This window comes from Globicephala melas, chromosome 6 (genome assembly GCF_963455315.2).
Source record: "Globicephala melas chromosome 6, mGloMel1.2, whole genome shotgun sequence".
Taxonomy (NCBI): domain Eukaryota; kingdom Metazoa; phylum Chordata; class Mammalia; order Artiodactyla; family Delphinidae; genus Globicephala; species Globicephala melas.
In genome coordinates, this window is record NC_083319.1 from 104524132 (window position 1) to 104536645 (window position 12514).

The window sequence follows — 12514 nt, forward strand, 5'->3', positions numbered from 1 at the left end:
GTGAACCTCACCTGCACGCAGATCAGAGTGGGGAAACTGAAGGCAGAGCTGGAAAGAGAAATCCTCTTTATGCATGATTTGATCAAGGACACAGCTCATAAAATTGCCAACAAATTGGAATTTTCCTACAGGAAGCTGAGGAAACATGCCAATAGCAAGAAGTGAGATGACTTCAGTGCCAACAGTTTGACCGGCTGGCACTGAACCAATGTCCTCAAAAGGACGATGCTTCCTCTGGGACCACGGGAGCTGGGGAAAGAAACCTACCCACCGCACAGGCGGAGGTAGGAGGAGACCACCACAGAGCAGCTAGAAAGGTTTGAGCGCCAGGGATTCAGAAGAGAGACCTTGACATTAGAAACCAGTGTCAGCTGAGAGTTAGGACATATGTACGACGTGGACCCCAGGATCTCTCACACTAGAGTAAAAACAGATGTATTCTTCAAAACCTCTCCCTGTATATGTTATAATGTGCGGTAGAGAGGAGTCCTTCTTAAGCAGCAGAGAGAGCTGAGGTGACAACGGCGATGTTAGAAGCAAAGTCTCCCCATTCTAGACATTTGCAGCAGTTTGCCTACAGTAACCAGGCAGGAGGGCCACCTAATTAAAGAAGCACAGTTACTAATTTACACTCAATCCAGAGTGTGTCTGAGAAAGGTCATCCACTCTGACCCAGTGGGCATCTGGGGGAGAGACACATTTATCAGTGAGGCAGGAAGATTACCTCGTAGAACCTACCAGTTTAAGCCTATATAATAGATGAGGTTTTCACAGCCCGATCACCCTCAAAACTAGTTTGGGGAAGGAAATAACAAGCTAAGAATTTATATATCAGTATCCTCCCAAATAAAAAAACAAGTCTTTATTATTACATTTCCAACTCATAGAACTCCAGGCTGAATATGACTGGACATATATACACACTCAATCACAAATTTCTGGAGTCATCTCCCACACCCCTTCTCACAATTTGGCCGAGTTATGTCTCAGGAAATCTTCCAGTTCAACCCCATACACCAACTTGGGATAAACAGAAACCCTGAAGTCTTGTGGTTTTACCCGCCACTCCAAAGTGCTGTTACAGGTGGAATATCTGCTGGAGGAGGTATTTTTGCTGGGTTAGAATACAGCTGCAGACTCTGCGTGTGGTTAGAATGTGCATCTGCATGCCTTATGACCTGCAGGCTTTGTGCCTTCCCCTTTCATTGTCTTGTCCTATCTCTTGCCACACGGGTTGCCTTGCAGGCTGTAATAAAAATATATCTTCTATTCAGAATCATCCTGGAGGGCAGGTGGTGCAGATGGGTAGGACGGCTACATATTAAGTTACTGAGTCTACAATTGAGAAATCTGCACTCTGGGGTTCTAACTCAAAATAAATATTATTTCAAGGTAAATAAACTACTTGGCTGGCTAGTGAAATGCTTAATTCTTTCTAAAACCATAACTGCCAAGTAGACTTGTGCTTTATGCTACATCCCAAGACAAAAATCAGGTAACCTACATCTTCAAAATGATCCACAGAGCATCCCTTCCTATTTCTCCCCTCACTGCTGAGAAATGCCTCTGGAGCCTGAAGTTTAATATACGCAGCTGGGGTTACTCGGTGCTCAGGTAAAAATCGCCAAAAGGCCCAACCTTGATTAACACCAACTATTTATTTAAGCCTGATGGTACCTGGATGGAGGCTCTCAATGGGAAAAGGAAGGATGTAGCACGTGGAAGCTTGGATGAGCTGAGGGCAGCTCTGCTAACAGACTCACAGGGCACAATGGGACGTGACCATTGAAGCCAGCAACCTTCTGAAAACATCACTATCACCTTCAAAACCCATGCTTTTTTTTTTTCTAATCAGGAAATCGGGGGTGAGGGGAACATTCCAAGAACAAGGGCAGCCAACCTTCATGAGGTACCAGGACATGCTCTGGCAAAAATATTTTCACCTTCCTAAAGTTATATGCTGTCTTCAAGTCCAACTATATTGTGTACGTGTGTGTGTGTGTGTGTGTGTGTGTGTGTATTTGCTCCTTTTCTGAAAGCAGAAAAGGGAACAATTTTTTTTAACTCCGAAGATGGTAATATTTGTAGAATATTATTTTGGTTGGTTGTTGTTTATGACTCAGAACACAGATGAAATCAAAACTTCTGCAACTGTCCCTAAATTCACATCTTTAAAAGGTCCTTTTCTCCATTCACATGAATTCATCTGAATCATTGCCGTCCTGTAGGAAACAAAACAGTGAAACCATAAAAGCCTTCGAAATAAATAACTTGATTAAAAAAATTTACAATTAGTATTAGGTAACAAGCCTCCTTATGCCGAACTGCAGAATTCAGAGTAAAAAGTAAAATAATTATATTCACTCATTTCTTCTCTATCTTTAACTGCTAGTTGTTTAGAATAGCTACATTAGCAGCTATATTCTCTAAGGTGTCATTACATGGCCTGGATTGCCCAGCAATAAGAGACCAATGATTCCCAAATTAAGAAGGCCCAATGACTTAGTATAAGATGTAACAAGAGTGACCGAAAGGAAACGTAACTCTTCCTTCAACAAATATACCATAAAATGAAACCAAACAAATACTGCCTCAATGTTTTAATGCCAACAAAGCTGCAAATATGCAAAAATATTTTTGACCTAAATTCCATTACTTTGAGCCTCAGGGTTATCACGTATCTGTTATTTCACAAGATGGCTTCTTTTCTTTTTTTTTTGCGGTACGCAGGCCTCTCACTGTTGTGGCCTCTCCCGTTGCGGAGCACAGGCTCCGGATGCGCAGGCTCAGCGGCTATGGCTCACGGGCCCAGCTACTCCGCGGCACGTGGGATCTTCCTGGACCGGGGCACGAACCCGTGTCCCCTGCATCGACAGGCGGACTCTCAACCACTGCGCTACCAGGGAAGCCCTTTTTTTTTTTTTTTTAACTGAAAAAAGTCAGCAGGAAACTACAGGCTAGGTATCAAGTTAGCTGGCTTGCCAAGCTTTTGATGAAAAACATCTTACATGATGGTGGTATATAGTGTAAACAAGTCCTGAAGATCAAGTACAAAAGTAGAGCCCCAAACTCCTTTCTGGGCTACTGCACACGCTAAGAAAACTGCTCTGGATGCCAACATTCACTAATAATGTGACTTCCGGGACATTTGCTTGAAAATGTCATAACTTGAACACAACACTGTTTTGACTTCTCTCTCTTTCCCGCTGCTTTATACCTCACTTGTTAGAGAGGGAGAGGACTTACGCTTATAGGTATGCTATATGCTTTTCTCCTTAATAACTCGTATTAAAGATGGGCAGGGAAATAGGAGGAACAGGTGGAAAACAGTGATTTCTGTGAAGTCTGGTTTGATCTCTAGTTTCATTCAGCAGGCTTCTCTGTGCTTCTCTTCAATTAGCACAACGAACTGAGGCCACAGTAAAAATGCCTTGGATAATTGTACAAAAAGAAAACTAATGTTTGTAGTCTATCCACGCACCAGAACTCTGACTGCCTGAAAGTTCTAAACTGAAATAACAGCATTAGGGATGTTGAAAGAGTCAGCCTGCAACTTTGAAGGTCAGCTTTAGATGCCAAACACTGAGGATGTTTGTGTCCCCAAAACTCACTAAGATAATGTGGCTTGGGGCCAATCCAAGTAAATTACTCCCTATAAAGGCTGTGGGTTAGATCTGCAGAGTTGCCATGTGTCTGGGGATCTGTGTTTGGGATTAAATTAACGTTTAAATATATAGCTGCGATCCAAGACTTGATTCGGACAATTTTTGTATTTTAGATTCCCTTTAAGAGTCAATATGTTTTTCAGCGTAGCAAAATAGGTTTCTTGTCATCCACTTAAAAAGTGATATGCAAATAAAATGTCAAAAGTAACTGCTGATGGTTCCTGATGCCTAATTTAGAAAGATTAGAAAGAAATTATAGATTGAAGAGAATTATTCTACATAGGAGAGCAAAAACTCAAAATTAAAACCAACCTCAGAGTGGAAGACTAATATTTTTCCTGATGAACTTATATAAGCTAAATTAAAAATTAAGTCATATCTTATGTAAACACCAGCCTTTGACTGAAAATCAACTGATCATGAGGCCAAAGTGGATCAAAAAAAGGTCTGCGTCCCCTTAACAGAAGACAGTTACAAAGAGAATGAAAGCCCATCCTTTTGAAGTATGGGGAAAAGCTGTGTGAGTCCTACCACTGAGAGAGAGAGAGAGAATGGAAACACCCAATGCAAAACTTCTCAGAAATTTGAACCCGATTCCAACCTGGGCCTCAGGAACAGAGGTAGCAGCAACGGGGGAGAGAGGAAAGGCAGAAGGGTTAATAATCCTTTGGTCTACAAATCTGACTTCCTAATTCTGGAACTTTTAACATCCGTAGCTATATTATGGTGGTGTTTGTATACATATGTATATTTGCGTGCGCACACGCACGCATGTGTGTGTGTGTTTATTTCTTAATTCCAAAACAACATTCAAACTTTGAAAATCCATGATGAAAATGCCTAAGGTCATAACATAATATACGTGCCAGATTTCTGCTGAAAAGTTGTCTCTAAATAACAGGAAACTTCAATAGCAACAACAATCACAACAAAGACATTAGATTTGGGTTATGTTAAAGACTTCTGCTCAACTGTTAAACTGTTTTCTAAGAATAGTTTCCAGAAGGGATTAAATACGTCTCATCTTCTGATACTGATACTCTGTGTGTAAATAACAACTAAGGACTACAAGGATAAGAAATAGTAATGACCGTTTATATTGTCTAAGTCAAAGAAGAACTTTCACACACGTGACCTTGTTTAAATTTCAGAACAGCCTCAGGAAGTAATATGTCTCCTTTTATTGCTGATGAATACTCCTTCTGAGAGGTTAAGTAACTTTATTAGTCTTATCCAATTAGTAAATGACAGTTTAAGTGTCTAAACTTCAAATTCAAGGTTCTATTTAATTACATAATGCTACTCTGGAATTTTTCAGGAATAAATTATGAAGATACATCTCTGACTCATAAAGGAGACTCATAAATTTAGTTTTTCAAAGAGACAGGAATAAACATATTGTTCTTATCCATTTTTAGAAGGATATATAGCTATGAACAAGGTGTAAAATCCTATTAACAATTATAATTCATGCACTGAATATGGGGTTTGGCTAGGTAACCCTTAAGGGACCTTAAATTCTGTTATTTCCAAGCATCTAGAGCAGTTCTGTTTAACAGTATTTTTTGCTGTGACGGAAATGTTCTATTTCTATACTGTCGAATATCATAGCCACTAGCCACACATGGCTAGTGTGACTGAGAAACTGAATTTTTAAATTAAATCAAATTAAATGTAATTTAAATAGCCACATGCAATGAGTGCCCAGTGCACTGGACAACACAGATCTAAAGCATCATACATTATACTATAAACATTCAACATAGCAAATATATCCACCTAATTTCAATTTTCCGCAAAGACTGTTTAATAATAGCTAAATTGTACTATCTCTAGACACTTCAAAATAAATTTTGGGAAAGACACGTGGATCACCATTTCCCTTTATCGTAGGTCCTGAGGAACATGAAGACAACCAATACTGCTGTTTAGACTACAAATAAGATCTTTTGTTTCATTTAACTGAAGGTGATAATTTTGTCCTCGCTCAATTACAATATAGAATCTACGGTCACATTAACATAGAACAGTATTAGATAAAGGCACTTTTGCATGCCTGCAACTAGAAAAGAGGGGAATGGGGAATGGGAAAGTCCTATAAATACTAACAGACCTGCACTTCACAACAGACAAGGTGTAACAATCTCTTTCCACGAGGTGACCTACTTAAAAACAAACACAAGGCAAAGTCCACAGGGAAGGGGGGGCGGTCAATGTCTAACAGAATCCACCTGAGTGTATGACTGTTGCCAAACCATGTCAAGCCATCTGCAACATGTGAACCAACACTGGCCAGAAACTCGGTCATTAAAAACTTAGTGAATTATTTCAAGGCACAACATTAGAGCAAAGAACTTGAACATACCTGATTTGAAGACATATTCTCAACTTTCATTAGTGATGAATAGCTCCTAGAAGAAAAAACACATTTAAAGGTTATTTGGCTGCCAAGTAAGTATCTCATGAACCTTTACCAGGTATCTAGCAATGCTGAGGGCCTTTCGAAGAAAATATAATCCCTGCTGAGCTCAAGGAGATTGCAACATATAAAGGATAAATATCTATGACAATAAATAACATGTGCACTACACTTTATAGTTTACAAACACGCTTGCTCACTCATATCATGTCACTTCCACAATAACGGTGAGGTGGTGGCATTATTCAGATGAGGAACTTCATCTATAGCCAAGAGCAGACATGATTCAGACCTGAAGTACACTGTCCAGACTATAGATCTACAGGAATTCAAAAGAAGAAACACATTAGTGTGGAAAGGGCTGTCGGGGTACTCTTCTCAGATGACGTGTAACCCAAACTGAGCCTGACAAGTAGGGAGGATGACTGAGGAGGGCAGATGCAGAGATCGGCATGAGCAAAGGCAAAGAGATGGTACTTACAATGACATTTCAAACCAACTCAAGTGGAGTCTGAAAGCCAAGTAGCGGGAAATCAGGCCGGATGTGTGGGGCTGTTACCTTGTCCTAACTATGTGAGTCAAAGCAGTGCGATCAGCAGGAAGCCACAGTACACGATTGAGTAGACAGATGAGATTCGACAAGTATTTATTAAATATCCATGATGTATAAGACCCTGCGCTAAGCCTGGGGAGAAAATGGAATGGGAAGAAACGAGAAAATGATGAATAAGACAAAGTCTAACCCCAAAAAGCTTATCAGGAAAGGAAATAAGACCTATTCAGTAGTGGCTACATAAAAAGTTCTAGTAAAAATGCATAAAGAGACAAAGGAAAGTAAGACCACATAATACCAGTGTTTTAAAAAGTGTAATCTGGGGACTTCCCTGGTGGTGCAGTGGTTAAGACTCCGTGCTCCCTTGGGACTTCCCTGGTGGCGCAGCGGTTGAGGGTCTGCCTGGCGATGCGGGGGACGCGGGTTCGTGCCCCGGTCCGGGAGGATCCCGCATGCCGCGGAGCGGCTGGGCCCGTAAGCCATGGCCGCTGAGCCTGTGCTCCGCAACGGGAGAGGCCACAGCGGTGAGAGGCCCGTGTGTCAGAAAAAAAAAAAAAAAGACTCCGTGCTCCCAAGGAAGGGGGCCTGGGTTCGACCCCTAGTTAAGGAACTAGATCCCACATGCATGCTGCAGCTAAGAGTTTGCATGCCACAACTAAGGAGCCGGCGAGCTACCACTGAGGAGCCTGCAAGCCACAACTAAGGAGCCGGAGAGCCACAACCAAGGAGCCTGTGAGCCGCAACTAAGGAGCCCATGTGCCACAACTAAGGAGCCCACCTACCACAACTAAGTAGTCTGCCTGCCGCAACTAAGACCCAGTGCAACCAAACAAATATATTTTTAAAAAATAAATTTAAAAACATAATCTGTAGCAGAGACAAGAGAGGGAGAAGGGCAATTAAGGCAAGGAGACCAGTTAATGACAACGGTACTTACCATTTACCAAGGACCCTTTACTTGCTAGGACCTGTATTATGTGCTTCATAAATTACTGCTCATCCCCACAACCACCTCCTAAGGCAAGGGATAGCAGCAGGCCCACTGTACACGCAGGAGTTACGGAAGCTGTCCAAGGTGTCACAGCGAACAAGTGGGGAGGGAGGTTTTGAACCCAGATCTGACTCCCAAGCTTATAGTCAGGCCATCGTGCTCCAGTCCACCGCAATATCCCACCTTGAGGGCATGAACGCAAGGGGTTAACGGCTGTGCCGGTAAGAAGGGATAAATCTGAGAGGAATCAAAGATGACACCAAGGTTTCTAGCATGAGTGATCTGAAGGAAATAATGTTACAACTGAGAGAAATGGGAAAATGTTGCAAAGAAGATGTTCTTGGTTTAGGACAATGTCACACTTGAAGTGATGGTGGGACAACCAAGTAAATATGAACTGTAGAAACTGGAAACTGAGGACCGGAGGGAAGGAGACTTGTCACGGACAGAGACAATGAGCTGGGAGACACCCAGAGAGAGATAGTAATGATGCTTGTAAGAGTCAGTGATATCAATAAGATATAAATGGACAGATAAGATCAATAAGTTGCATGAGCAGAAAGAGAAAGCCATGTTGATAAAAAAGTAGTTAAGAGCAGAGAACCTCACTTCCAACTTTATTTTAAAATCACCTGTGAAGATTAAAATATCTTCAAGCGCCCAGCTGTGGGCATCTAGGAGCCAGGTTCAGGAACCACAGGGTCCGAATTCCCACTCATATGAAAGCAACACACAAATTACCCTTCTTTAGGCCACATAACTCCTCTGCGCTCCAACCCATTAATCCAACTGCCTGCCTGACTTTTTCGGGGGATGCCTCAAAGACACTTTCAGATTCCTATGTCCATACCCAACTCATGGTCTTCCCTCCAACCAAAAACAGTTTGGTTCCTTTCCAGCATTTCCTAGCTCAAAGAATAGCACCACTATCCATTCCATTTCACAAGCCAGAATCCCCGCAGTCATTCTTTTCCCTGCCCCTCCTCTGAATCCAATCTATTTTCAAATCCTCGTCCAGTTTTGAAAACTATTTCTCATTGGTCCAGTTCTCTCTGCCTCCACATCACCACCACAGCCCAAGCGACTAACTCTGTCATGTGGACAGCTACTGGCCTAGCCACTCCCCTACCTGGCACCCTTTCCAATCAGGTCAGTCACATGACCTTTCCAAAACACAAACCTCATCACACTACCCCTGACTTAACACTCTCCAATGACCTCACAAAACCCTCAGCCTGAAGACAAACATGACCAACAAGGCCCTGCTGGACTAGCCCTTGATCCCTGGGCTCCCTCTGCTCCAGACGTTTGGGTCGGCTTTTAGTCCTGTGATGTGGTCTTTGCACACACGGTTCCTTCTGCTTCCGGTACTCTTTCCACTGCCCCTGCCCTTTTAACTAGCAAAATAGTTTGGATCTTAGCTCAAGCATCACTGTACCAAGGGAAGCTAATTTCAGTTACTCATTCACCTGTAATGTACTGACGAGTCACTCACTGCATGTGCAAAGCACAGGGTCGCATTCAAGGAGATACAGGAATGCAGAAGTGCTGCTTTGAGGGAGCTTATGATTAAAACAAAGACCTGTGGCACAACACAGCATTATTTATGGAAGGCAGCAGCAGTAGTGTGTGAGAGAGAAACAACAGGAGGTACAGTGAAAGCAGCCACTTCTACACCTGACCATACCATCCTTTCAATCACTGGTCTCACCATTACCTCCTTGACACGTCGCCAATAAACCCTTCCGACAAGTTTTCTCCTTCCTAATATCCCAGGAAACCTACAGTCGTTCCTTAGCACTTACAGCATGAAATTCTGGACTACACAAAACCTTTTAAGTCACTCTCCAATGTACCTAATTTTTCATTCTTTTATTTGCCTTTGAATCACCTTGACTCAGGTCTTGCCAACCTGGGCATTCTTTGCCTCACAGGCAGCAAGCTACAGTAGAAGTGTGGACTTCAGAATTACAGACTTGAGTTTGAATTCCTGCTTTGCCACTGATCAGCTATAAACTTTCACACGTTAACCTCCTTGCTAAAGTAATCTCTGCCCCCAAATCAAGTTCATGCCAATTCTCAGACTGACGACATGCTTACCTGTGACTTGCCATCTTACCTGGGTCTTGTACTTTCCTGACTTCAATCACCTGAACCTCAGGTTCCAATTCTGATCTCTGAGACTCCCAAATTTAAATATCCCCATCTCAGGTAAACTCAGGCCCTACCCTTGGTCTTTTCTGATCTGTTATTGACTTGCTTGTTTCTTCCAGTTTCAATGTTCAGATGGTGAGCTTCATTTTGATGTTAATAGATGTTTGTTACAGTATGACAAAAGCCACGTAAGTGAATACAAGATTATACCCTGAGAAAAGCATAATTTGAAAAGAGACATGTACCACAATGTTCACTGCAGCACTATTTACAATAGCCAGGACATGGAAGCAACCTAAGTGTCCATCAACAGATGAATGGATAAAGAAGATGTGGCACATATATACAATGGAATATTACTCAGCCATAAAAAGAAACGAAACTGAGTTATTTGTAGTGAGGTGGACGGGCCCAGAGTCGGTCATATAGAGTGAATTAAGTCAGAAAAAGAAAAACAAATACCGTATGCCAGCACATATATATGGAATATTAAAAAAAAATGGTACTGATGAACCTAGTGGCAGGGCAGGAATAAAGATGCAGACGTAGAGAATGGACTTGAGGATATGGGGGCAGGGGGCAGGGGGGAAGGGGAAGCTGGGACAAAGTGAGAGAGTGGCATGGACATATATACACTACCAAATGTAAAACAGATAGCTAGTGGGAAGCAGATGCATAGCACAGGGAGATCAGCTTGGTGCTTTGCAACGACTTAAGAGGGGTGGGATAGGGAGGGTGGGAGTGAGGCGCAAGAGGGAGGGGATATGGGGATATATGTATACATATAGCTGACTCACTTTGTTGTACAACAGAAACCAGCCCAGCATTGTGTAGCAATTTTACTCCAATAAAGATGTATTAAAAAAATAAATAAACACAGCAGGTAAGCAGTCTGTAACCATGAATCCAACTACTGAGATGAAACTGACTACGACACATTGGAGGGAGCCACGGACACTCTTCCACACAATCTGTGGTGTCCCCTGGGAGACTCACAGGTACCTGCCTGAAGGACCTCTCCAAAAACTACATGGGAGACTGAGTAGAAGCTGTTCTGCTTCTCTAACTTTCCAGGCAAGGTCACTTCTAAGGCTCTGACTACTGTCAAAACCTATGTAGACTCTCTTTTGCTACATCCTCTTACTCTATGTATGGCTTACAGTGTAGCAGGTACGGAAAGAACATGCCATGTGAGGCTTCCTCCCTACACCTAACCCTATACAAAGATTCTCTAAACTAAAATCCCACGAGATACTAGGGTGACAGGGCAAGTGTGAGCTAAAAAGCTGTCTAAAGAGCTAACGAACAAGATGGGTGAGAATTAATATGTGAAGCCTAAATAAGGGGAACTTTTCATTATTGTGTGAATGAATAAAATGGTTAATAGAAGATGTTAATATACTGCTATCATTTAGCCTCCACACTTTGGCGTCCTCCCAAACAATCTAAATATTTCTTCAAAAAACTACCTAAAAGGATGATCTTTATGTAGACCTATCTACATTATCAGATCACTGGAATTTCTGCACACCGAGGACAAGGGTAAAGCACTCATTTGCAAGAACAAGATGGAGTTCTGTCTCCAGGGGCTGCTGCTCTTTTCATCTGAGAAGGAAGTTGGTGCCTTCTGTGCTGTGGGCTTTGTTCTGTTCTGATCCCGAGGCTAATGGATATACTCCTGACTGGAGTTCAGAGAACCTGGACTATACAATGACAATTCCATCCATTTTTTTCCTCCTGGTAGAAATTAGAAATGAAAAGCTTACTGCCATTCCTGTTCAGAAAGTTGAAAAAAGGAGTCTAGAGTCTAAATAATGGCTTTAGAATTGGAAAGAAGTTGGATATCTTCTGGGTGTGAGGCTGTTAAGGATTTCTTCCCTGAAATCATCTGGAAGCACTGGGGATACTGTCCAGGATGAGACTATCTTCTCAGTTTGTCTGTAGAATCCCCTGAAGACTCAGAAGTCAATTTTCTTCAGCTATCACAGCAACTAAATTGGACATTCCTTACCAGATGGTCCAAACAAAAGAGTCAACTGTTGGTGAAATTTAATGGTATTTTCCTTGTCAGAAAGGCAAGTGAAAGACTTCAGAATGAGAAGATTTTGTAGGCATAGTCTTTGATCTCTCGGGTGGAAGAGTCAAAGACAGAAATTAAAGTGATGCTAGCACTGCAAGTGTATAAAAACAGGTTATAGAACAAGTCCGAAGCTTAGAGCTTTTTGCTGGAGTTTCACAGAAGCTGCGGAATGGACTGAACAGAGGGCAGAAGAGAGTGGTAACAGTGTGTGTGAGCTTGAGAATCAGACCGAGACAAGCTATGTGCCTCTGAGCGAGTTACTTAACTGCTCCTCAGTCTGTTTCCTCTTCTACAAAATGCAGATGATCAAAACATTTGCCTCACACGGCTACTGTTAGGATTAAATGAGATAATGCAGTAAAGCACAATACAGTGTTGGGCAGAGGACAAGTGTTTAAAAATGTTAGCTAATCTTTCTTATTGAATGTTATAAGTAGGGACTTCCCTGGTGGTCCAGTGGGGAAGACACTGCACTTCCAGTGCAGGGGGCCTGGGTTGCATCCCTGGTCTGGGAACTAGATCCCACATGCATGCCACAGCTAAGAGCCCACACGCTGCAACAAAGATCCCGAGGGCCACAACTAAGATCCGACGCAGCCAAATAAATAAATATTAAAAAAATATGAAGACCCTACAAGTCTTAAAAAAAATG

At 42.2% G+C, this 12514-nt stretch overlaps 1 protein-coding gene across 10 annotated transcripts in view; it reads right to left on the reverse strand.

The window, feature by feature from the left end:
• Nucleotides 1-12514, reverse strand: part of CCDC25 (coiled-coil domain containing 25) — a 90752-nt gene that overhangs the window by 49417 nt on the left and 28821 nt on the right. For 9 of the 10 annotated variants that reach the window (XM_060301296.2, XM_060301295.1, XM_060301300.1 and 6 more), the window contains one exon: nt 6031-6076. In XM_060301296.2, the coding sequence (XP_060157279.1) occupies nt 6031-6076 (46 nt within the window). Of the gene's footprint in view, nt 1-839; nt 2223-6030; nt 6077-12514 lie in introns of those variants that run through there. The other variant, XM_060301298.1, reaches the window with a different exon arrangement.